Raw genomic sequence first — 25,214 nt, 5'->3', positions numbered from 1 at the left:
CGGGGCGGGGCCTCCGGGGCCCGCCCCCCGCCGCCTCTTGGCTGGAACCCGGGCCCGCCGCCCACAGGCGCGTCCGGCTCCGCCTTTCCTGCCCGGAACGCCGCCATGTTGAGTGTGGCGCGCGAGGCCCCGCCTCCGTCCCGGGCATAGTGTGGGCGAAGGGGCACCTTGGCAGCACCTGCTCGCTGCGGTCGTCTCCGAGGCCATGGCTGCGCGATCCGTCACTCTCGGCATCGACCTGGGCACCACGTCTGTGAAGACAGCCCTGGTGGAGGCCGCGCCCGGCGACTCATCCGGGTTCGTGGTCCTGGCGAGCTGTGCCCGGGCTGCGCGCGCCGCGACGGCCCCCCGGAGCGCAGCGGTCGGGCCCCAGGTGAGGCAGCGCCCTGGAGTCGCGCCGCCTCCAGGAGCCTCCCGATTACCCTCTTCTTCGTAAGAGGTCGCCCCTTCCTTGGAGAAGTCTTCCTGACTGCTCCAGCCTGCCTGGTTTCCGCCTACCTGCTGCAGCTTCCCCCGACCTGGAAGGCTGCGCTCCAGAAGCTTTCCCGTCTTCTGGCACCAATCTCCCACTCTCCGGAGCCTCTTCTGGGAGCCTTGCCCATGGCAATGTGTAGAGGCAGAAAGGGCACAGAACAGGTTTTTATGATCCACGCAGACGGGATAAAGGAGGAGCCCTGGAGCCCTCGGTGGTTTTAACAGGCTTTTATTGAGCTTTACATGTAGTGTGGCAAACAGGTACATGGCAGGCAGGGGTGTTGGGGGGCCTCCTGCCGGCCTCTTGCCCCCCCCCCCAAGTCTTTACTCTGGGCTTCTCTGGCCTTATTTCTCCTCTTCCCTCTCTCACTTGCTTCTGCTTCTCTTGGTGACTATTTCAATACTTCTCCCATGGCCCACAGAAGTGAGCAAGACAGTTTGCAAAATGTAGCAACTCCAGGTGCCCCGTCAGCCAGGGCAGTCCTACTGGTGGGAGGGCAGAAAAGCCTGAAAACCATCTACCCTACACATGTATCCCTCGCCTCTGTGTCCTCCACCTTTTGTACCCTGACCTGGGGGATTGCTCGCCTGTGTACATGCAATGGCCTCAGGCCTCTCATTCACTTTCACTGTTTTCTGCTCCTCTCACTGCCTTTATCCTGAAGTTTAGAATTCTGTTCCTTTCCAGGGCAGAGTCTGGGTTTTCTCTGGAAATTAGATGCAGAGTCAGGCCTACCTGGCTCCTCTCTCATGCTGTAGGAAAATGGGTACTCAGAAACTTGGTCAACGAAAGTCCCCTAGTCCCCAAAGAAAAAACATCAGGACTGTTAGACATTGAGAGATAAGATAATTAAAATATTAGAAAAAAAGCAGATTGATAATTTATACACAAGTAGTATCTTGTGAATGCCATGAGCTAGAAATGGAGGATTTCAACAGTAATGGGTATTATGAGATGTGAGTTCAAAAAAGGATAGTAATCCTCAAAACTGGAGTCCATTAATTTCCTGGAAAAGATAGCTAGCCGTGTGTTCAATGACTTGATACAAGAAATATCAAGGATCTCTGTAATCTCATGACTTGTTTCCTGGATCAGTGTGTTTTAAGAGTTGAAATAGGTGACCTCTAAGGCCCCTTCTAACCACAAGCCTTGATTTTCTGAGACAAGCCCCCTTTCCAAGAGCTTTGTTTTTCCCTAGGTCTTGCCACATATCCAGACTCATTTCTTTAGGGTTCAGAGTCCATCTTGCTCAGAAGCCTTTCAAAAGGTAAAGATTTCAGGAGCACTTTGCAGTTTCATAACACTTTCAAAATTAGTTTGTTTGGGGCATGGGGTATTTTAGAATGATTATTGACAATGGAATGGAAGCTCAGAACCTGTAAGGGTGAACAGCAGAACCAGATAACAGGGGTGGGGTTTATGGAGTGCCTTTTTTTTTTCTTGAAATAGGGCCACTTCTTGAAAACAACTTTCCCCACCTCCCCCAATATTCAGGGCATACTGTGTGTTTACAGGCACACCCAGTGTGCCACACCTACCTAATGAGGGGTTGAGGGGAGGCAAGTAATCGCTCCCTTTGCACCTTCCACATGTGTGCTGTGCTCTAGGGACACAGCATTGCTGTAATTTCATCTACAGCAGGACTCCTCAGACTTGAATCTGTTGCTATTTTGGATCCAATGATTATTTGTTTTGGGGGATTATCCTGTGCATTATAGGTTAATAGCACCCCTGGCCACTAACCTACTACAGACCTTTAAAACCCTCTTCCCCAGTTGTGATACCACAAAATGTCTCCATATTGCCAAATAACCTTTAGGAGACAAAAATCATCGATGGAGTAAGAACCACTGATCCATGGAAAAATCATCGGTGGAGTAAGAACCTGACGGTTCTGTGGTTCCTCATGTCCAAACTTCTCACTCTTTACAAGGGCCATGTACACCAAGGTCTATCTTGGCAGCTATGTGGAAGGGACTTGTAGCTTTATATAGGATTTTAAAATCAGGGCTTTTGAGGGAAGTTCTGTGACCCTTTCTGCTTTATTAATTTTTCTTCTCTGGACCTCAGTTACTCATCTATAAAGGGGATATGGGGAGGAAGGGCAGTTGAAGGAGTCTCTACATGCTTTTTTCAAATCTAAAGTTCTAGGATTTGATCTGGATATAGCCCAGCTGATATAATGAATGAAAGTAGAGGCAGGACCTCATTACACTGTGGGTGTACCTGCTGTCTGGCCAAGAGCTACTCCCTGATCAAACTCACCACGAAAAGTTTAACTAACTACTGAACACTGGCTGCCTTCTTATCTTCATTCTCATCTGTCCACTTCCCTTCTTCACCACCCAGCATCCTCACCCACCCTGGGCCCATTTTACATAGCAGCTTCTCTGTTCTGGGTTGATACACCATCTGCTGGCCATGTGGGAACTCTTTAAAGCTGCACTGACCAGTAGAAATGCGAGCCACAAAGGTGAGCCACAAGTGTCATTTCAATGTTCTAGTAGCATTATTAAAAAATAATAAGTAACAGGTGAAATTAATTTTAATTGCATATTTTATTTAACCCAATGTCACTGACATACTATCATTTCAGTGTATAACAATCACTATAAAATTATTGCAAATGAGACGTTGTACATTCATTTTTATCAAACTAAATCTGAAATACTAAATCTGAAATGCAGCATGTATTTTGTACTTAATAACACATCTCAATTCAGACTAGCCACCTATGCCCACCATACTGGGTGTGCAGGTCTCAGTTGATTATCCTACCTGCTTGCTTCCATGGAAAAATGCTTTGAAGCCTCTCTCCACTCCTTCTTCCTTCCCCACCTTCCTTTTTTCTGTTCCTTTGTTCATGCTTGTTAGGAATCAAGAATTACCCTGACCCAGGTCAGGAGGTTGATAGGACGCAAGTGAGGGGTTTGTTCTAAGGGGGGGAGGCTGCATTAGCTGTACCTGCACTACCGCTCCCCAAAAGAAGGGGCCCGAGGGCTCAGCCTTCAGATGCTTTTCCAAGACCATAAGCTTTTTTAGCTTCCCAAAGAACAGACATTCATTGAGAGCGGAGCCATATTTCTCTCTTCTTGTGCATTTTCCATGGATCCTTTTGGTTGTTGAAGATAAATTTCTTTCTTTCTTTCTTTTTTTTTTTTTTTTTAAAGATTTATTTATTTATTTATACAAGCACTGGGTACAGTCAGAAGCGCGGGAGGGTGAGAGAATTCACCAAAGCCAGAGCAGGGAGCAGAGCAGGCAGAAGGACCGAAGTACACTGCTGAGGGGAGCAGCAGGCGGCAGGAGAGGTCTGCGCGCCATGCGGGACCCTCCTCTGGTGGCCGGGGAGCAGCCGGGGATTGAACTGGTGCTGCAGAGGCTGCGGGCAGATTCGCAACCCAGCGCTCAACTGCTGCGCCACCGGGGAGGCCCAAGTTTATTTCTTAATAAATAAACTTATGGTTTTTGTGTGCCAGAGCACTTTCATTAGGTTGAGATTAAAATAGGTGTTCAATTTATTAAATTCAGAACCATAGTTCTTATTAAATAAAGCTTTTAAAATTAACTTATAAAACTTATTCCATTTATAAGTCTGACATCTTAAGTGTCATTTTTGGGGGCAATACTGTTCTCAGTTCAGACCCCCACAGTAGAGGGCAGAGAATAAGCCTTATCTACAGCAGCAACTCATCTGTGAAGGGCTGGAGTGGAGCCCTACTACCACATTTCTAGTCTGGGCCCTGCTGGAATTGGCAGGGAACCCTCAGGCCCATCCCTGAGGCAGGTCAGCAGGTTCTAGAAGTGAATTAGCGGGGTACCCACCAGCCAGGAATATCACTGGAGGTCTCTGCTTCCTCTCATCACTGCCTGTCTCTATACCCCATAGCAACTTGTCCTGTTCTACTTCCAGGGGCAGGAGCAGGATGTGAGTAAAATCATCCAAGCCCTGAACGAGTGCCTGGCTGCCCTTCCCCGGCAGGAGCTGCGGAGAGTCTGTGGCATTGGAGTGTCAGGCCAGATGCATGGAATCATGTTTTGGAAAACAGGCCAAGGTATGCCGGGCTGCGGGAGGATTGCATGCTGGTAGTCACGGGGAGCTAGACTAGTCTGCAGGGCTTCTCTCAGAGAAGTTCTCCTCCATGGCGAACAAAACAGTCCATGCTGTCTTATGTATTTGGTGTCATCCTGTCTTGTGCAAGTGTGCAACAAATAAGTGAGCTACCCACTCACATTTTCTCCATGACCAGGGAGAGGGAAAAGCGTGAGCGCTCTCTGGTTCTATGTGGGAGTCAGTGGCCTGGCTTCCCCACAACTCTCCTTTTATCTGTATTGGTGTCTCAGAACATCAGTGCTGACGACTAAGAGATCAGCGTAGCTGTAGCAGATGCCAGAACATAAGAAACTTTTGAATTTGGGCAGTGTTTATTATTCAACATCACCACAGATGTTTATGATTTTTAAATCCTAGGGTGTATCATTTTGATGGGCTTAGTTGCTGACGTTTATGCAATTGGTCATCTCCTATCAGAGAGTTGGCCAGTGTAGGGGCAGATGACTGTTGTGTTTGGCCTCTGGGAAGAGAATTGAACCAGCAAAACAGCAGTGAACACTTTCCATGCCGGGTGCTGGGTAAAGGGCATTGACTTTTCCCAACAACCTGATAATGTAGGTTATGCTACTGTCCCCATTGTAAGATGAGAAGTTGAGGTTCACAGAGATTAGCATAATATGCTCAGGGTCATATGCTCAGCAGTGACTCCAGCTGTGAACCCAGGTCTGTCTGCTTCTAGACACTGTGCTTTCCAAGACTTCTGGGTGGCCCAGAGCTCCAGGAAGACACAGTGGTTCCCTGCAGAAAGGAGCTTCCCAACAGCATGTCCAAGGATTAGGTTCCTAAAGGAAGTTGTGAGCGTCCTGTTACAGCAAATATTAAAGTTTTTTCCTAATTAAGATAAATTCTATATGGACAAAAGTAAGAAGAATAACATTATGAGCCAACACCCACCCATCTTCAACAATATCAGCATTTTCCTACAGGTGTTTTAAACAGATGATGGATGATTATTTTGGGGGTCTTATGGCTAAGATTATTTGAATATGAGATTGACCCCTTTCTGCCCGGGGAGTCAGTGATTCCGAGTCCTCCCTGAGCTAAATAGGCAGTAACTGGCTCAGCAGCGCGACAGAGGCACCCTTTCCTCAGTCCCCAGGATGGGTGCTGGCAACTATAGAGGCCAATACAATCTCCCCCCCCCTGTCCTCTGCCTGTTATCAGGCATCTGGGCCCCCAGGAGCTGCTTGGCTCCAAGCAGTAGCAGGAGCAGAAGGCCTATTAGGGTGTTAGACTGATCTCTCAGAGGGAGTCTAGGTTGTAAAAGCTTTTTAAACTCCTTAATTTTGCATTAATGAGAATAAATGTCCTTTTAATACTAAAACCCTTCCCAAAGAGGACAGCAGAGAGCTAATGATTGTGGTCTGGTTGCACGCCTTCCTATCTGCCTGCCTGGACTCTGTAACCACCGCACAAACCATCACCCACATCATTGGAGGGAGCTGCTTAATATTTCATCGAGCCAGGCTGCCTGTCTTCTTGTTTTGTTTTCTGTTTCTGGGAAAGAAAAAAAGCCACCGTTTGATGATGATGATCCCTGCCTAGCAGAGTAGAGTAAAGTCACATTTGGGACCTGGTTGTTCTGTTTTTATGACTGCCTTAATGTAGTTTGGTTTCAGTACATACAATATGTAAGACTCTATGGTGGACCCCCTGGGAGACATAGAAACAAGCAAGTCAAGCCCCCACCATCCAGGGCATAGCGGGTGAGGTTAGCATAGCCACATCATGACCAGAAGAGAGCTAAGTGCTTCTCGGGGGCACGGGCAAGCCAGTTGGAGCTGAGGAGAGGGAGTAACTAGTGTCTTCTAAGAGGCCTGTGGTTATGCCTGTTTCCAAACTCCATTTTTAGGCCCAGATTAGCAGGTGAGTGGGAATCATAAAACAAAGCTATCAGGTAAGTAGCAGACTGGAGAGGAGGTATTTGCCATGTGTAGTAGACAAAGGATGAATATGGATACACATAAAGAACTGATAACAAAGAAAGGACAAGTAGCACTGTAGAAAAATGGGCAATGGATCCCGACAGGCAGTTCCTAGAAGAGGAAATACAAATGACCAATAAGCATATAAAAGATGCTCAGTGTCATTAGTAATTAAGGAAGTGCCGATGAAAGAAACAAGATCATTTTCTACCCATTGGAATCTAAGAAATCAAAGTTTGATAACATCAAGAATTGGCTCAGGGACTGAAAAATTGGTTCTTTTGAATGCCACTGCTGGGAGTTTAAGTTAGGATAGCCGTTTTGGAGAGCAACTTGGTGGTGCCTATTAAATAAGATAACTGCTGTGACTCAGCAGTGTTCTGAGTACTGTTAACAGGTTTGTGCAGGAGGCAATAGTATGTGTTTTAGGAGTACAGGTTTGAAACTCTTCAAATGATGCCACCACACCACGCCCACCACCCAAATATCAATAACCCTCTGTACTCTGTAGTGTGCACTGGACTTCCTCCATCCTACTCCCTGCCCCACCCCAAAAACTCAGTTCTACAGTTGGATTCCAGGAGTTTGTTTTGGTTTGGCTTTGTCAGTGGCTTTGCTTTGTTTCTTTATAGTCTACAAATGAGTGAACTAATCAGGTACTTGTCTTTCTCCTTCAGACTTATTTCACTTAGTGTGATCCCATCTTGTTCCATTCATGTTACCACAAATGGCAAGATTTCATCTTTTTTTTTTAATATAGCTGTGGACTCTATCTCTCTCTTTTTTTTTTTAATAGAGGCATGTTTATTTATTTATTTGTTTGTTTGTTTGTTTTGTTTATACATGCACTGGGTACAGTCAGAAGCGCGGGAGGGTGAGAGAATTCACCAGAGCCAGAGCGGGGAGCAGAGCAGGCAGAAGGACCGAAGTACACTGCTGAGGGGAGCAGCGGGCTACAGGAGAGGTCTGTGCGCCATGTGGGACCCTTCTCTGGTGGCCGGGGAGCAGCTGGGGATCGAACCGGCGCCGCAGAGGCCGCGGGCAGCTTCGCAACCCAGCGCTCAACCGCTGCGCCACCGGGGAGGCCCTGGACTCTATATCTTAATGGGAGGAGTAGCAAGGAATTTGCAGCAGTCTATCGTGAATCCCTACAAATATTGTTTTTATGTGTTGAAGAAAACAAATGTATAATCTAGAATAGTGTAACTGATCAAACTGTCATTCAAATACAAGGACATAAAGAAATAGTCTGAGGCCTTGAGATGCATAGAACGACCTACACGGTAACATTTTTGGGTGAAACCTTTAAATAAGAACAGGAAAAAAAAAAAAAAAACCCAGAAGATGTTTTAAGAGATAATGAAGCAAGATGGCCAGATTCCTTAGCAGAGTTCCATGAATTAGCAAAGGCCAAAGGGAAAGAGAAAATATATCCATAATCATCCAGAATCAAGTCAAGTAATGTCATCATATTGGATTTGGAAGGACAGAGCCAGGGGACCTGAGATGGTGTCAAACTTATGGGCTGAGGGGATCTATAATATTGGCTTTAAAAATGAATAAAAGGAAACATAAGATGTGGAGGGAGTTAGTGACTCGTCCCAGGTTAGGCAGCCATTGGCGGTAGAGCCAGGCACTAAACCCAGGCGCTCTCATAGCAGAACCTGTGTGTGTGCGTGAGGCTTTATCATGGTGTTGAAGTCTGTGCTGTAGTCTCAAGGACATGTCTGGTCAGTTGCTCTTTACTATGTTTTGGGTAATCTCATTTGTTCCAGGTTGTGAATGGACAGAGGGAGGGGCCGCCCCTGTGTTTGAGCCCAGAGCGGTGAGCCACCTGGTCACGTGGCAGGATGGCCGCTGTAGCAGCGGGTTCCTGGCCTCTCTGCCCCAGCCAGAGTCCCACCTCAGTGTGGCCACAGGGTTTGGCTGTGCAACTGTCTTCTGGCTTTTGAAAAATAGGTATGAACAGGCATTCTTTGAATTGGGTGCTGGGTTAGATTTGGGTGCTGGGAATGAGCAGGGCTGCACTGCTAGCATCTCAGCTTCACAACTGATCCTCAGTGAGTGTGGCCTGGCATAGCGTGTGGTCTGGCACAGCGTGTGGTCACGAGTAGCTGTGGACTAGACAGAGGCTCCTTATTGGTTATCTGCTTCTAGCCCAGAGCGGGAAAGGAGGAACCAGAGAGGGCAAGGGACCTGCCAAGGTTCACAGGGTGAGTTTATGGTGAGGTCAGGACTGCTGACAGTGAACAGTGTCCTGCTTTCCCAGGCATGGTCCTATTTCCCCTCCCCTAAGACCTACTTGGCCACCTTGCTTGGAATGACTGGCAGGTTCTCACCTTGGGAGGTCCAGCTGCTGGGGAGCCAGGCAGGTGGGGTTCTGGCTATCACCCAGCTATGCCAGGTCTTGTCCTCACTGTCCACAGCTAAGTGCAGCACATGCCTTTAAGCCAATATTAGGCCATGTGAATTGTTTTTGGTACGAAAACAGCCCAGAGTTCCTTGAGTCCTACGACGCGGCTGGTACCATCCATGACTATGTGGTTGCCATGCTGTGTGGTTTGCCAAGACCCCTGATGTCTGACCAGAATGCTGCCAGCTGGGGATATTTCAACTCCCGGAGCCAAAGCTGGAACTTGGAAATGTGAGTATAACCTTGCGGCCTTGCTAAAAAGCAGAATCTCCAGAGGGAGAGCTGCCCCATTTGGGAATGGGGGGATTTCTAAAGGTCAGGAATCAGGTTTTAATACTCTCCCTTCCACAGCCTGTTCCAGTCACTGGGCATGGGCGGGCCTGGCGTTAAGTGAAGCCGCTGGAAGGGGTACCTCCCTCATGCCATGCTATCTTCCTACTCCTCCATAGTTACGCAGAACTAGGGTAGGGTCCCCACTTCTCTGTGACCCAGGTCTAGCCTGTAAGTGTCAAAGAACAACTTTCACCCTTTATTTTAAAATAAGCTTAATAAATGGAAGTAGTAGACTTGAGGACTGCTTTTTTTTTTTTTTTAAAGTTCTTTTTGAACTATCGTTTGCCTTTTCAGGTCCAGAAGTCCAGTGCCTTAATAGTTCACCTCCTTCAGGGCCCAGATTCTGAGCTCTGTAATAAAACGCACCTGTTAGTTCAGGTAAAGGACTTTTTAGCATGTTTTATAAAATTGACAGCCCATGTTCACTAACTCTGAGTGGTGAATACATCTGGTGTGCCGGAGACCGGCGGCTAACCAACAGGGCTACGGAAACTCTGACTGCCTCCCCTTGCAGAGCACAAGAGACGGGCACCTGTAATATCTAGATCTTATCTAATCCTTCCTGACACCCCTGTTCAAGTTGCTTCTTGTTTTTTTGTTTTGTTTTGTTTTGTTTTTATTTCTGGGAAGGGCAATTGTAAGCTTTTGGAAACCAGTGTCCACTCTTTAAAAAACCCAAAGTTAAAGTTTTAAAAAATTCAGACAGGCCATTTGTGAAAACACTGCACTCCACCTTCCTTTATTGGATGTGTGACCTGTAGCGCTTTCTTTTGCCGAGTTCCCTGGAAACAACAAAGAAACAGCTAAGGGAGCGCCAGGTAAACATGTCCACTTTTGATTTGCAGACTGAGGGCCTCCGGCTTTCCGGTCCATCTGCTCCCAGACATCTCAGAGCCTGGCAGCATGGCAGGCAGAACTTCCCGAGGGTGGTTTGAAATCCCCAAGGGGACACCTGTGGGTGTGGCCTTGGGTGATTTACAGGCCTCCGTGTATTCCTGTATGGCCTGGAGGACAGATGCGGGTAAGTTTCTCTGGTTCTCTCCTCTGACAATTTCTACCAGTGCCTCCTAACTGGGTCTGTGTGGGAATCTGAGGGGCCCAGATAACTAGCAGCCTCAGCATCTTGTTGATTGTTATCTTGTAAAATGAAAAGCACCCTCGTCCCCACAGGGGAAGCCCCTGTCCGGGAAGTTTCTAGTCCCGCAAGGCAGGCTCGGTCCCTGACCACATAGCTGCATCTCTCCTGTCTGGGCTGGGTGAGGGAAGTGGCCTTCTGTAGTTGGCTGTTTTGTGTAACTCCACCACCAAGAAAAGAGATACATGGACAAGGGCTTTTGTTATTCTGTGTTTGTGGATGAAAGGTCAGTCTGATCTGACTTGAAGTGTAGACTCCTGTGTGTTCTGGGTGAGAGTCACAGTGAGCTGGAAGCAGCAGCCCTGAGCAGGACTTGGCAAACTTTCCTGTAAAGGGCCAGGTAGTAAATATTTAAGCTTTGTGGACTTTATAGTTTTTTTGTCATGACTTCTGCACTTTGCTGTTGAAGGTGAAAGCGTTGTAGCCAATACGCAAATGAGTGGGCCTAGCTGTGTTCCAAATGAAGCTTTATTTATAGATATGAAAATGTGAATTGCTTGTAATTTTCATGTGTCATGAAATATATTCTCCATTACATTTCTTTCCAACCATTTAAAAATGTAGGAGCATACTACTGGGTTTGTAAATGGTGCAACCCCTTTGGAAAACAGTCAGTTTCTCAGAAGACCATCAGCTCAGCAACCCCACTCCTAATCTACCAAAGAGAACTGAAAAGACATGTCCACACTAACGTTCCTGGCAGCGTTCTTCATAATAGCCCCAAATAGAAACAACCTAAATGCCCATCAGTTGATAAGCAGATTTTAAAAATATGGTATGTCCGCACAACTAATAAGGACTGAAGAGCTGATAAATGCCACACTCATGAGTGAACATGAAAGAAACCAAAAAAGATCATCACAAAAGGCCACAGTGTGATTCTGTTCCTATGAAAGGTCTAGAACAGGCAAATCCATAAAGACAGAAAGTACACTAAATGGTTGGGAGGGTGAAAGAGAGGGGAGGATGGATACTAATGGGTACGGGTTTCTTTTTGGAGTGATGGAAATGTCTTAAAATTCGATCATGGTGATGTTTGTACAACTCTGCGGTGGTACCAAAAAACACCAGTTTTAAATGGGGCATTTTATGGCGAATTTATATGAATTATATATATCTCAATAATGCTTGTGGGTCATCCAGAAAAAAGATAACAGGCTGATATGACCCGGACTGGGGTAGAATCTGGGCCTGCTTGCCTGAGCGGGATGTCAGCTTCAGTTGGTTCTCAAGTTAGCGTGGCTGAGTGAGTTCACTTTGGGACTGTTTTATTTTGGTTTTGGTAGCAGTTCTTCTTAAGTCAAGAGTATCCTAGAGGGAAAGGTGAACTTTTTCCAATTTGTTTGCACATATAGAATAAAATCTTTTTAGATTAAAAAAAAAGTTCAAAACTTTTTTCCTCCCAAAATTTCAGATAAAATCAGTGCCCCAGGAAAATATGAAAGGTTTATTTGGTGACTTCTTTTTCCCAGTACCAATGCCTTGCCTTGTATTATTCATCTGAAAGCATGACTATCAGGGAACCCCCGGGGGCTCTGGAGTCCAACCACCTGCCTGGGTTAGAATTTACTTCATCAGGTATGATCTTGGGTAGATTCCTTTTCTTCCCTAAGCCCTTGTCATCATCCAAAATAAGGGTGATGACAATTCCTTGCACATGTAATGATGGCATGGGGTGGTGCCTGTGAAGAGCCTGGCTTCCCCTCCTACCTGCTGCTTTTCAAATCTTAGGCCCTGTGTCTGGTTGTAAATGTACTTTCAAAATGGTAAACGAGGGGCTTAGTTAAATGCAGGTCAAGAAGACAAGATTTGGGCTTCTTCTTCATGAGCTGTATTCTCTGGTTGGGGCTGCTGGCCAGTGCCATGTCCAAGGGCAGAATTGGTCATCCAGCCCCCCATCACTGGCACCTTCACCTGAGGGGACAGTGGAGGGCAAATTACTTCTGATTATGTTACTAGGCAGGGTGAGGGGAACCCCAAAACCTCCAAACCTGCCTGCTGTTAATATGTTCTGCCATCTGCTACATCAATACAAAACGTACTCTAGTGCATAAGATCTTTAGTAGAAAGGAAGGTTAATGAAATTAGTGTGCAATAAAGAGAAGGGAAAGAATAGACAAAATAATTTACAAATCAAGCACCCAGAGTTACCTATTCCCTCAAGGGTAAATGCCTAACCAAGCAGGGTTGACCCAAAGCAGGGCCACTGAGGACCAAAAGCTTGCCACAAGTCTAAGGCACCTTCTGGTGGGAACCCATAGGAAAGGGGCAGAAGGGGCCATGCAAGTCTGCAAAGAAAAGAGAAAAATTAAAATCAAGATAAAAGCTGTTATTGTTAACTTCCCCACGGGTCTCTCACCCACATCTGTTTCAAGTGTCTCCTTCCATGTCCCCCCAAGTGCCTGGTACCAAGCCAAGGCGGAGAAGCAAGCGCAGTTTTTTCACATGTCTCTGCTCCATGTGCCTCCTCCAGGTCTCCCTCTGGCTCTCCATCCTACTTCCTTCCTTCTTCCAGTCTCCTATCTAGCTTCTCCTCCTCCCTGCTCATCTCCACCCTTCCTTGGGTGGGGCAGGGAACCTGGAACCTCCTCTTTTCCTGGGGACCACCAACTTACAGTAGTGGTGACAGGTTGGATGTGGCAGAAAGAAAAGGTATAGGCCGACAGTGAACCCCCCCTTGCCAGTGCAGAAGTAGCACCCATATAGTCTTCTCCTCTTTGGGAGGGGCTTATTCCTTTGTGAAGTTGTTAACTTTTGTTAACCTAATTACTTCTGGGGTGTGACTAGGTTGATTTGTAAGGACTAGTGGTTCTTTACAGAGGCCCTCCATCTCCATAGCCCCACCTCTGGTCTGCGCCTCATGATACTCTATACCTGCAGTCTGATACTTGCTGTAGCAGTTGGCACCTAAGGATTTTCATTTCTATAGTTGGTTCAATGACTATGTTAATCACTCTGCCCCCACCTCCAGCTTGTGTGAACCAGGTTTCTGGTTTCTTGGTGTCTCTGTTAGGGGGAAAGGATGTCCTGAATAAACTCCAGAAATAGGTTTTATGGATCCACCCCCACCCTACACCAAAGAGATCCAGATACCAAGGACTACAAATCCCATAATGTCATTACCACCAAAGAGAGGACTGCTGGGAACTGTGGGTGGACTTAAGCAGCCAGGCTTGGTATATAACCAGACATGTGGGTCTTGGGGGTGCTTGGCTTTTCATCAGCTTTCAGCGTACTATTGGGGTTCCAGCTCAGCGGAACTGGTAGGACACATTCTTCATCAATTTATCTCTCTTTCTCCCTGAGTTGTTCCTTTCTTCATTTCCTGGTTTTTATTATTTTTTTTTTTGTAAGTAAACCACTTATTATCCTTTTTGTACCTGCAGTTGAGTCTCATTATAAGTACCTTTTAAGTACACGGGTGAGGACCCACAGTCAGGCCACCCCATTTCACATGGGGGTTGCCCTGTAACAGTTTGGTGTCCAGCATGGTTGATCATGTTACCCCCGTGGTTGACTAGCTTGAAGTAACTTTCCTTGAGTTGGTCACTGTAAGCACATTAGGTCTGCAGGACATGTGGTGTAATCTTTCTGTCTCACAGTCAGGCACCCACTTCACATTGGGGTTGCCCTGTAACACAGCCTTTCCAAATTTTCTGTTCTTAACCTCCATCAATCTGAAGGCTTGCTCAGGCCTGGCCAGGGGTGTGGGCATTTCTCACACAAACACTGCAAAGCCTTTTCTGATCTTTAAACCAGCATACCCTCCTTGGCCCTGTTATGACTTGTGACCTAAAGTTAGCCCAGCAGGCCTGATTAACTTCTGCTTTCCTGGGATCCAGTTCTCAACATCAGCACCTCAGTTCAGTTGGCAGCCTCCATGCCTGCGGGATTCCAGCCAGCGCAGATTCCAGACCCTGCCGCTCCGGTCGCCTACTTCCCATACTTCGACAGGACCTACCTGGCCGTGGCAGCATCCCTCAATGGGGGCAACGTGCTGGCCACGTTTGTCCACATGTTGGCCCAGTGGATGGCAGATCTAGGTAAGGCGTGGCCCGACAATGGTGAGTTCTCTGCTTCTCCTTTCTACGAGATACATCTTGGAGCTGAAGGTGCTGCTGATGTTCCTAGATTTATGTCTCAGGTTAGGTCTAGCACATTCCTTCCTCAGGGATCTGACCCTGCAACTGTTTTCTGTCTTCTTCTGACATATCATCACCCACTCTTGTTTTTTTTTTAAAGGTTTATTTTTATTTTATTATGCATACAAGAACTAAGGTGTAGGCCAGGGGTGCGGGGGGTGAGAGGATTCACCAGAGACAGAGTGGGGAGCAGAACAGGCAGATCGACTGAAATACACTGCTGAGGGGAGCAGCGGGCAAGACAGGAGAGGTCTGCTGTGCCTTGTGGGTCACCTCCCTGGCCGGGATCGAACTCGTGCTGCAGTGGCTGGCAATAGCTTGATAGTCCTGACTCTTAACCCCTTGTGCCACCAGGGAGGCCCCCGATCACCCACTCTTTTTTGAGGGGTACCTTCTCCCTAACCTTGACTGCGAAGTGCCATAATAGTCTTCTAGCCTTTTCCTGCCCCAATGTCTTATTTTCTTGTTCAGTAGGCCCCAGGTCCCTTGCACTTGAGGTTTTCCTTCTAATGACTACAGATAATTAAAGTGAAGTGATTAAGTAAATAAAAAGATACCTGGTGTTTTTACAATATTATAAAACCCACATAGGACTTATTGCTGGCAGGTAGTGTTACAGGGCAGGGCGAGGGGCACTCCAGAATCCCCAAACCTGCCTGCTCTAAATAGGTTCTGCCATCCGCTGTATCAAGACAAAACATGTAAGACCTTTAATGGAAAGGAACTTTAATATAATTAGTGTGCAAAACAGGAAAGACCAAGAATATAGTTTCCAAATCAAGCACCTAAAGTTACCCGTCCCCTCGTGGGTAAAAGTCCACCCAAGCAGGATTGGCCCAAAGCAAGGCCTGAAAGTCTGCCACAAGTCTAAAGCACCTTCCAGCAGGGACCCATAGAAAAGGGTCAGAAACAGACAAGTCTGGGAGGAAAAGAGCAAAATCAAAATCATTGTTAACATCCCCACGCGTCTCTCACCCACATCTGATTCAACCAGCCCAGGACCAAGACGCAAGTGCAGTTTCTTCATGTTTCTCTGCTCCATGTACCTCCTTTAGGTTTCTTTCTGGCTCTCCATCCTGCTTCCTTCCTTCCCCAGTCTCCTCTCCAGCTTCTCCCTGCTCAGCTCCACACTGCCTTGGATGGGGCAGGGAACTTGGAACCTTCCCTCTTCCTGGGGACCACCCTCTTACAGTAGTCCTGACCCCCGTTTGCTGGAAGGGTTCCTAGACTCTCTGATGCCCTTCATGTCGTTTTTGGAGTTGTTGGGTTTAGAGAGTGGGGTCCTTGAGTTCTCTCTGGGAAGAGTTTCACCAGAGCTCCCCTTTCAGTAGCATGTGGTGAGTTTCCCAGGCGAGTTTCTCCAGGACATAGAGATGTTAGTTCTATCCAAAAGGGCAGGTTTATTATAAAAGGGAGAGAAGAGTAAAGGACACTTGCATAGACACAAGTGGGCAGAAAGGGCTGCCCTGAAAGGGACAGATTTGCTAAAAGAGAGGCTTGCATGGTCGCAGCCAGGCGACCTTGAGGAGAGCGGCCGCCTCCACGGAGGGAGGTCAGTGAAGAGAAGCCCCGGCAGGTAAAGGTCAGGGTGGGCAGGAGGCTGCTGCCCTGCGGAGGGAGAGAGTTGGCTGCAAGGAGCACCTGCATAGGCACAGGTGGGCAGAAGGACTGCTGCCCTGAACCTGTGCAGAGACTGCACTGATACAATCTTCTCTTTGGGAGGGGCTCATTCCTTCATGGAGTGGTTCATTTGTTGTTGATTTTGTATAACTGTGTAGAACTGGAAAGGGACTGGAGATTCTACAATGGCCTTCAATCTCCATATCTTCACCTTCAGGTCTGTGCTCTTGACACTCCCTACAGCAGTCTGATACCTGCTTGGGTCTTGTCTTGTGCTTTGTGATCTAGGCATTGGCGCCCAAGGATCTTAGTTCCTATAGCGGGGTTAATGGCTATGTTAATCCCTTCGACCCCCACCTCCACCTCTTGGCATTGTGGGAGCCAGGTTTCTGACCTTGTGGTGCCTACTTTACAGTTTTTCTGTCCTTGTCTTCCATTACCTTCCTGCTCACTTCTTTAATCCCCAGGGTAGATCAGGCCTTCCCCTGCTCCACATTTACAGGGGAACATGTAACTTTATTTCTGGAGAGGTTCCCTTTCCAGGCACTTAAGGTAGAAATGAAATTTGTTAGCCCTTTCAGACAGGAAAATCATGTTTATCAGTTGCACTGGTTGTCTGTGGGAGCTCAAAACCAGATCTCTCCAGAAAACATCCAACACGGTAACAAGGTGAGATAGCAGGAGCAGGTGGGAAGCTCACAGAGGTTGTGCAGACAACTGGACAACCAGTGCATGTGGCTGACCTTTGTCTTCTTGGATGTTAGGATTTGGGGGGTGGGCCTCTCTCGTGGCGCAGCAGGTTGAGCGCAGCACTGTGAAGCTGTCTGCGGCCTCAGCAGCTTGGGTTCGATTTCTGCTGGCCCAGGAGATACCCACATGGCGCAGCAGACCTCTCCTGTCTTGCCCGCTGCTCCCCTCAGAAGTGTATTTCGGTCCATCTGCCTGTTCTGCTCCCCGCTCTGTCTCTGGTGAATCCTCTCACCCTCCCGCCCCTCTGGCCTGTACCCCAGTTCTTGTATAAAAATAAATAAATCTTTAAACAAAATAGGATTTGGGGGGTAGTTCTGCCCTCTTGGCTGGAATGCTCAGGAGTGCTTCATTTAAAGGAGGGAATTTTGGTTATATTCCCCATATGAAAATGCATACATTGTGCAAAAATGAAACATGATGTAAGAATTATATATAAAATAAAATATTAAAAAAATGAAGAAGGGAATTTTGATTTTGTTTTGTTTTGCATCAGAAAAGGGTTTCAAGTTGTAGGATCAGTCATCAGAACCTTCAGGCAAACCCTTTAGAAACTGGTTTCACTGCATTGGGTCTATCGATCATTTACCAAGGTGGCCAGTGTTTCTCTTCATATAGAAGTAACTGTTTTTCTTTACCTCCCCAGGCCCCAAAATTGGTGGTAATTTAATTCTCTGTGAGATCCTTTCAAAAAAGAAAGGGCTTTTGAAATTTCATGGTTCTTATTCTGATGAACCAGAATATGTAAAAACCTTTTCTGAAATTCCTACAATTACGTCATTTGAGTGACAAAATATTTAGCTGCAAGTATAATACAGTTTCCTTAGATAAAAGATGTGAATTTTATTAACCAGAAATGGAAATGTTAAAGCGTAAAATACAAAAATAAAACTGTTCATATCCCATGTCTGCATTACGTTCCAGAGGTTGGAAACAGGGTGTTCTGCCTCCAGCTTAGAGCAGGGAGTCTGAGCCAGCTGGCCTGGGTTTGCATCCCAGCTCTCACTTTCCGTGTACCTTTGGCAGGTGGTGACTTAACCCCTTTGTGTTTCACTGCCTTCATCTAAAACAGGGATCATCCTAGTACCTATTCAAAGGACCTCAGGATTGAGTGAGTTAACATTGCAAAACACTTAGGAAAGTGTCTGGCCACTAGCAAGTGGCATAGAAGCACTTATTAAATAAACACAGTGTCCTGGATGCAGCCCAGTATAGTGGCTTCTGTTCCTATCTCTGTCCACAAGTCATTATATGTCATTGGCCAGTCCCTTCCCCTCTGTGTCTTCTCAGCTCTGACCTTCTATGGTTCTAAGCTCTTAGCAACTCCCTGATGTCTCTGCCTGTGTTAATCCCCACTGACAGATCCAGGTGAAGTGGTGAGCCCAGGGACACGGGGCCAGGGCTGGAAGGCTGATCCCTCAGGCCTCCAGCTGGTGAACTTCTTTCAGGTGCTCCCCAAGACCCGGGTCAAGGCCCAAATGTCCCCTAATGAGGAAGAACACTGAGTATATTTTAACATTTCCCTAAATATTTTTTTAAAGGTTCATTTATTTATTTATACAAGAACTGGGGTACAGGCCACATTCATGGGAGGGTGAGAGAGTTCGCCAGAGTGGGGAGCAGAACAGGCAGACTGAAGAAATACACTGCTGAGGGGAGCAGAGGGCACAACAGGAGAGGTCTGCCGTGCCATGTGGACCCTCACCTGCTGGCCAGGATCAAACTGGCACTGTACAGGCTGCGGACAGCTCCACAGTGCTGCGCTCAACCGCCTGCACCACCAGGGGAGGCCCTCCCTACATATTTTTGTGAATTTTTATTACAGAGATAGAAGCACATAATTAGAAGAAAAAAAAAAAACCCAAAAAAACAAAACCCTGTAGATTTTGTTTGTCTTTCAACAGTTTACCAATAATGTCCTATTTCTTTTCTAGGATCCATTCTAGGATAGTGCATTGCGTTTAGCCTTGGTCTCTCTGCTTTTTAGTTGTCTTGATTTTTTTTTTTCTTTTTTAAAAATCTCCTTTCCCTTTTTTACATTAGTCTGATGGTTTAACATTCTACATTTACTCTTTGAGAATTTTCTAACACACTGCTTTGGAGAGTCACTCCCACATATTTCTCTGATAGAAATTGGTACAACTTCTAAGGAAGAATATAATGAGCCTTTTTTTTTGATTCAGCAGTTCCCCTTCAGGGGCTCAGATCTACATATTTATGTATTTGTGCACACGTACTAGGGTGTTCACCAAGCACATGATCTATTTAAAAAAAATTTAGTAGTATTGGTGGTGAACATAATACAGAACATGTTGGATTAAAATGCTGTGCACGTGGAACCTGTTAAGTGTTGTAAGCTAATGTTACCTCAATAAAACATTAGAAAATTCAATAGTACAAGTGAATTCATAGAGAAAGGCAGTAGTCCCTATTCCAACCCTTTCCACCCCAGTCCGCACGACAGGTAGTCATCTTTAACTCCTCCAGCTGTTGTATGTGCTTAAAAAAAAAAAAAAAAAACAAAAACCCTCCAATCTTTGCTCTGTTTTGGGGACATGATTTAACTGAAGCAGTATGTGGCAATGAGAGAGTCAGTTTGTCTCTTGTCAGAGTTCTCTTGTCAGTTTGGGGAACTAGCTTGTGTAACCCACAGGCATGGAACTGAGGGTGGTGAAGCATTTGGTTCTGGGCCCTGAGCCCTGTGCACTTCCCTTCTGGGTGCAACTGGGAGTGGGGAGCCCAGTTGGGTCTGCAGAGCTTCTGGAGCCTTGCTCCTGCCTGAGTTTTGTATCCTCTGGAAATATAAGCTGAGAACTTTATGCGTGAAGGTCTATCACAGGTGGGTGGCCAGCTGCCCTGGCAATGTGGGCCCAGAGGAGCTCACCAGGCTTTGGTATCAGTTCTGCTGTTATCTCAGCCTTCCGAAGTACCTTGGGCCTGCCAGGCTCCAGTCTTCATTGCCAAATAGGTACTTGGTGCTTCTACTTTGTCAGCGTCTCCCTCTGCTGATCCCTAGCCTGTACTTTCTTGGCCTCTGCTCTGACATCAATTTTCATTCTGTATCTGCCTCCAGCCTTCCAAATATGTGCCAAGTCTCCTGCTCATTATTTTTCCCTCTCCTGTGCTTTTTATCTTTGTCAATTTTTCTTTTTAAAAATTACATTTCTGATAGGAAAGTCACATTCTGTCATACTTAATCAGAATCCTGCTGATCAAATTTTGACAAGTTGCCTATGATATTTATTTATAAAGATGTATTTTTATTTGTGCTTACAAGAACTGAGGTGTAGGCCAGAATTGCGGGGGTGTGGGGGGTGAGAGGGTTCACCAGAGACAGAGTGGGGAACAGAATAGGCGGATCTACTGAAATACACTGCTGAGGGCAGCAGTGGGTGAGGCAGGAGAGGTCTGCTGCACCATGGGGGTTAGCTCCCTGGCCTGGGATCTAACTCGAGCTGTAGTCATGCCTTGTGAGCCTTCCCTTAGTTGCTGATTTTGGATAATTATTCTTTGGATAGAATCTGAAAGGGACTGGAGATTCCACAATGGACTCAATCTCCGTATCTTTACTTTTGGGGTCTGTTGGGCTCCATCTTCATATCTTTACCCTTGGGCCTGTGCTCTAGACACTCCCTACAGCAGTCTGATACCTGCTTGGATCTTAAGCTTTGTATTCTAGGCTTTGGTGCCTAAGGATCTTGGTTTCTATAGCTGGGTCAATGGCCATGCTAACCCCTTGTAGCCCCACCTCCAGCTCTTGGCATTTTGTGAGCCTTGTTTCTGGTCTTATGCTCACCTCCTTTCAGTTTTTCTATTCTTGTCCTCCATCATTAGCACTGACTTTAACTCCTACACCACCAGGGAGGTTCCTGCCTATGCTATTTAAGTTGTCTTTCTCCTGAATGTGTACAGTTGAGTTAGTGTCAGTTCAATGTGCCAATGATATGCTCCACAGTGACTCTTGATCGGTGGTTCTCAGCGCTGGCCACACACTGAAAAGACCTGTAGAGCTTTGAAAGCAATGTTGATGTCATACTCCCACTGGCAGAAATGCTGATTATGTGGCCTGGGGGCTGAGGCCTAAGCATAGCATTTTATAAAACTTGCCCAGGTGATGCTTATATCCTTGATTGTTGATAAGCAACGGTCTAGACATTTCTACTCAAAAAGTGTGGCTTTTCGCCTGCGGCTCGGGCTTCCTTTGGGAGCTGCAGACAGGCAGATTCTAGGGCCCACCCCAGACACACTGAGCCAGAGCTAAATTTTAATAGATCCCTAATTTTAATAGATTCCTACTCATATGTGAGAAGCACTGCTCTAGACTGGTAGTTCTCAACCTCTGCCGAGGAGTGGCCTTGACTATGATCAGCCGTGTGATGCTGGAATTTCTGTGATGCTGCTAATAAGTCTAGGTGCAGCTGTGATGATACTGATGAGTATAGCCTGATCAGTGGATCTTGGACCATAGTGGTATGATTAGGGCTGATAGCAGCACCTATAGGATCTCTTCCTAAGGTCAGGGCTCGGGTCTGCAGTGAGAGCTGACTGGGACCTGGGGCAGAGCACAGCTGGCCAGACTCTGTGAGTCCGAGCAGGCAACCTCAAGTGGGGATTGTTCCTACTTGCACAGGGGAAGCAGCAAATAGACCTGCCCCCTGGGGATTCTACACTGTCTCCTCCAGCAGTGAGAAGATGTATGAGCTCACACAGGTGTTCTCTGTTCCTGGCAGGCCTGGAGGTTGAAGAATCCTTGGTGTATTCACGCATGATCCAGGCGGCAACACAGCAGAGAGACACCTGCCTAACCATCACCCCAACGGTGTTGGGCGAGAGGCACCTGCCAGACCAGCTAGCATCAGTGACCAGAATCTCCTCCTCTGACCTCTCCCTGGGGCATGTGACACGGGCCCTGTGCCGAGGCATTGTCCAGAACCTACACTCCATGCTTCCCTTTCAGCAGCTCAAAGAGTGGGGCGTGGAGAGGGTGATCGGGAGTGGAAGCGCACTGTCCAGGAATGAAGTACTGAAGCAAGAGGTGCAGAGGGCTTTCCCCTTCCCAGTGTCCTTTGGGCAAGATGTGGATGCAGCTGTTGGAGCAGCACTGGTCACGCTCCAGAGAAGCCTCAAGCAGGGGCCTTAGGCAGTAAATTCTTTGGTCAAAGGACTGCTGCTGATTTTATCAAATTAACCTTCCTGACACGATCTGGGGTTACCATTTCCTGGAGAACTGTGTCCTTTTAAGCAATGCCTGCTCATGGGACACCATTCTGAGCAAGAACTTACTTTTAGGGGACACTCAAGTGTCATCAAACTAACCCCAAGTCAGTACCTTCTGAATGAAACTCACCTGGGGCTGGTTGCAAATGTAAATATGGAAAAAAGAGAGAGAATCAAAGAAAAGGAGCAGTTGTCCAGCATCCTGGTCAGTAGGCTCACCAGTGATTCACCTGTAGACAAAGAGAAAATAAATGTGAACTTCAGACACTAAAATGTCTGGTGACTGTAGACTCCAAGTACGAAAAGAAGACCTGCCCTCACTCTGTATCTGACTTCTGGATCAATTGTTTTTATGGACATGAAACCTGGACTCGGGTCACATGGACATGGACTTGTGGGCAAGTCCTTCTCTACTGGATCGTAACATACGACCCTGAAGCCCTGTGGCCCATCTCATCCCCCACTGGCCACAGCTGGTTAGCTGGGATAGGCGATGACCAAGGTCTTGAGGCAGGCTGGCTCAGATGAGGATGCAGGGCTATGTGTCCTCCTTCTGTGTGTCCCTACCTCCTCCTGCCCCAAGGAGAGCCTGCTGCACTGGGGCTGCCTTAGGTACTCACAGCCTGCTGATGTGAAGGCACGTGGTATTGAAGGAAAGGCAGATGGCCTGACTGGCAAGGGTGATGGATGCTGTGTGGCCACCACCATTCAGGCACATTGACCCCAAGAGCTCGTCCAGGTACCAGCAGAGCCCTTTTCCAGGAGTGTCTGTGCAGGAGGGTATTTTGGGCTCCTCAGATCTCCCAGAAGCTTCCAAGAGGAGGGGTGCAGATTGGGCATACTCCTGCCAAAGTGGTGGCCCACTTAGAGAGAATCCCTTCTCCTGCAGGCCCTGCTCTTCTCTTAGTGTGAGCCTTGCTGGCCCATCATATGTTCCTGCCTCACAGAAACATCCACTCAAGCCGACATACCTGTCGGAGGTCTAGGGCATCTTAAACCTTCTTGCAGCTGGTATGGATGATGAAGGAATAACTTCTGGGAGAGTGTCTGCACCCAGACTCTCAAGGGTGAGCCCAGGCTCAGGCATGCCTCTCTGAGGCACCTGGATAAATTATGCTTGGGAAGCAGACGTGTTGTCTCATTGTTAATGCCATTTTATGAATTATGTGATTGTTGGAAGCTCTTCAATTAATCTGTCTGAATGTGCTGATTGAATTTCATATACTAAAGCTCATTCTTCCAGAGCCTTGTCCCTTTAATGAGACATATTTTGGTTTTGAGAAACCTGTAAATTACTGCATAGTCGCAGAACTGGGGTCGGGAGGTTGGCCATGGCCCTGAGAGCCAACTGTTGGTTGACCTGTAGAAGAACCCTAGCTCACAGTTCTACCCCAACAAGTGGCTGCAGATCATACAGGAAATCACATATTTCTCTCAGCTGGGTGTTAAGAGGCCATCGTTTTGGTACCCCTCTGTGGAAGGCCTTCTGAGAGAGAAGGCACCTGAGGAGAGGCTGAAGGACACAGCCATGCCTGTCAGGAGGGACAAACTTCAGAGAGGCAGCCTGTCTTGCATTCTCAGGTGCTGTGGATGGAGTCTGAATATAGGATTAGGAACCGTGTGGAGGTCCTATACGCCCAGGCAGCCCTGGCCAGAGCCCAGTATGGTGCCCGAACTCTGGTCGCTTTTCCAGACCACGTTTCCACTTTGCTTCTGAGGGTTGAACCTTGCACTGTCCATGCTTGTTAGCTGACAGTCTTGCTGTGTCTATGGCACGTGGCTCAGAGCAGAGCCTCTGCAGCGGTTGAGTCCAGCTGCAGGGGTCCCACTAAACCACTAAGGGAGGAGGAGGGGATGCCAGGAAGTGCTTAGAGCTGTGTGATGATCAGATGAGGAACTGGGCTACTGTTCTGGCTGTTAGGGCTGTTTGCCAATATCCTGATTCACAAGCGTGTGGTGGACTTGTACTTTTCCACCTGGTTAGCTTCAGATAGTAAAATGCCACTTCTGGGTAGAAGTCTTTCAAAGCTGGTGTGGACTTTGCCACACCCCTTTTCCTTTGCCACACGTGACGGGTGTCCCAGAGGGTGGAGGCTCTGTTAGCCTGGGTCCCATCCACACCAACCAGTGAGCACCTCTAGTGTGGCAGAGAAATAAACCTGTGGTGTCTGAAGCTGCTGAGATTTGAGGGCTGCTTCTTACCACATCACAACCTGGTTCATCCCACCATGGCAACCACAAGTAAGGTCTGTGTCCAAGGAGTCTCAACTGTACCCAGCACAGACCCACATATTATCTTTACTGAGCATCTGCTCGGAGCTGGGTGGGTGTCTCTCAGGTCCAACAACACCATATTCAATTTCTATCACTGGGGAATGAAATAAATACTGTGGCACATTTACCCACAAACCCAGAGGAGGAGCAATTTCTTCTTCATGCAAATGATATTGCTCTTAAACCCTGGAGACTTTCAATCCATTGATACTCTTTTTTTTTTAAATTTTTTTTTTAATAGAGGCGTGTTCCATTTATTTATTTGTCTGCTTGTTTGTTTGTTTTGTTTATACATGCACTGGGTACAGTCAGAAGCGCGGGAGGGTGAGAGAATTCACCAGAGCCAGAGCGGGGAGCAGAGCAGGCAGAAGGACCGAAGTACACTGCTGAGGGGAGCAGCGGGCGGCAGGAGAGGTCTGCGCGCCATGTGGGACCCTCCTCCGGTGGCCGGGGAGCAGCCGGGGAACGAACCGGCGCCGCAGAGGCCGCGGGCAGCCTCGCAACCCAGCGCTCAACCGCTGCGCCACCGGGGAGGCCCTCCATTGATACTCTTAACAATATTTTTGCAGTATGTTCTCTATGCTGGGAGCTAACCTAAACTCTACTTACTTGAATTTGTTTGACCTGCACACTAGTCCTAGAAGGTAGGCTCTGTTATCACCATTTCGCAGATGAGGAAACTGAGACACGAAAAAGCTAAACAGTGAGCCTAAGATCATAACACTAGGGGGCTACCCCAGAGCCACTTTCAGTAGCATTCTAGGCAGAGGGATCAGGCTAGGCAAGTGTATAAAGTGATGGCGGGTCCTGGTTGCTGGA

At 47.3% G+C, this 25,214-nt stretch overlaps 1 protein-coding gene across 2 annotated transcripts; it reads left to right on the top strand.

Moving 5' to 3' along the window:
- Nucleotides 1-117: 117 nt before the first annotated feature.
- Nucleotides 118-24,711, top strand: SHPK (sedoheptulokinase). Of its 2 annotated transcripts, none has more exons than XM_037492593.2 (7): nt 118-373; nt 4,389-4,530; nt 8,290-8,473; nt 9,006-9,158; nt 10,106-10,281; nt 14,238-14,438; nt 21,635-24,711. In XM_037492593.2, the coding sequence occupies exons 1-7, from the start codon at nt 206-208 to the stop codon at nt 22,042-22,044; spliced, it is 1,434 nt and encodes a 477-aa protein (XP_037348490.1). In that variant the 5' UTR covers nt 118-205; the 3' UTR covers nt 22,045-24,711. The 2 variants fall into 2 exon arrangements, with proteins under 2 accessions (XP_037348490.1, XP_054545760.1); XM_054689785.1 differs by lacking the exon at nt 118-373 and adding an exon at nt 2,424-2,948.
- Nucleotides 24,712-25,214: the final 503 nt, after the last annotated feature.

This window comes from Talpa occidentalis, unplaced genomic scaffold (genome assembly GCF_014898055.3).
Source record: "Talpa occidentalis isolate TD23 unplaced genomic scaffold, MPIMG_talOcc4v2.1 talOcc4.7, whole genome shotgun sequence".
NCBI classification, from domain to species: Eukaryota; Metazoa; Chordata; class Mammalia; order Eulipotyphla; family Talpidae; genus Talpa; species Talpa occidentalis.
The sequence above is the reverse complement of the archived record's forward strand: the minus strand, read 5'-3'. Positions and strand labels throughout refer to the sequence as shown.

Bases quoted from the DNA above. Each gene is read 5' to 3' on its own strand.
- SHPK (XM_037492593.2), top strand. From the start codon at position 206: ATGGCTGCGCGATCCGTCACTCTCGGCATCGACCTGGGCACCACGTCT. The intron at 374-4,388 runs GTGAGGCAGCGC...TTCTACTTCCAG, and splicing joins GCGCAGCGGTCGGGCCCCAG to GGGCAGGAGCAGGATGTGAG. The intron at 9,159-10,105 runs GTGAGTATAACC...TTTGATTTGCAG, and splicing joins CAAAGCTGGAACTTGGAAAT to ACTGAGGGCCTCCGGCTTTC.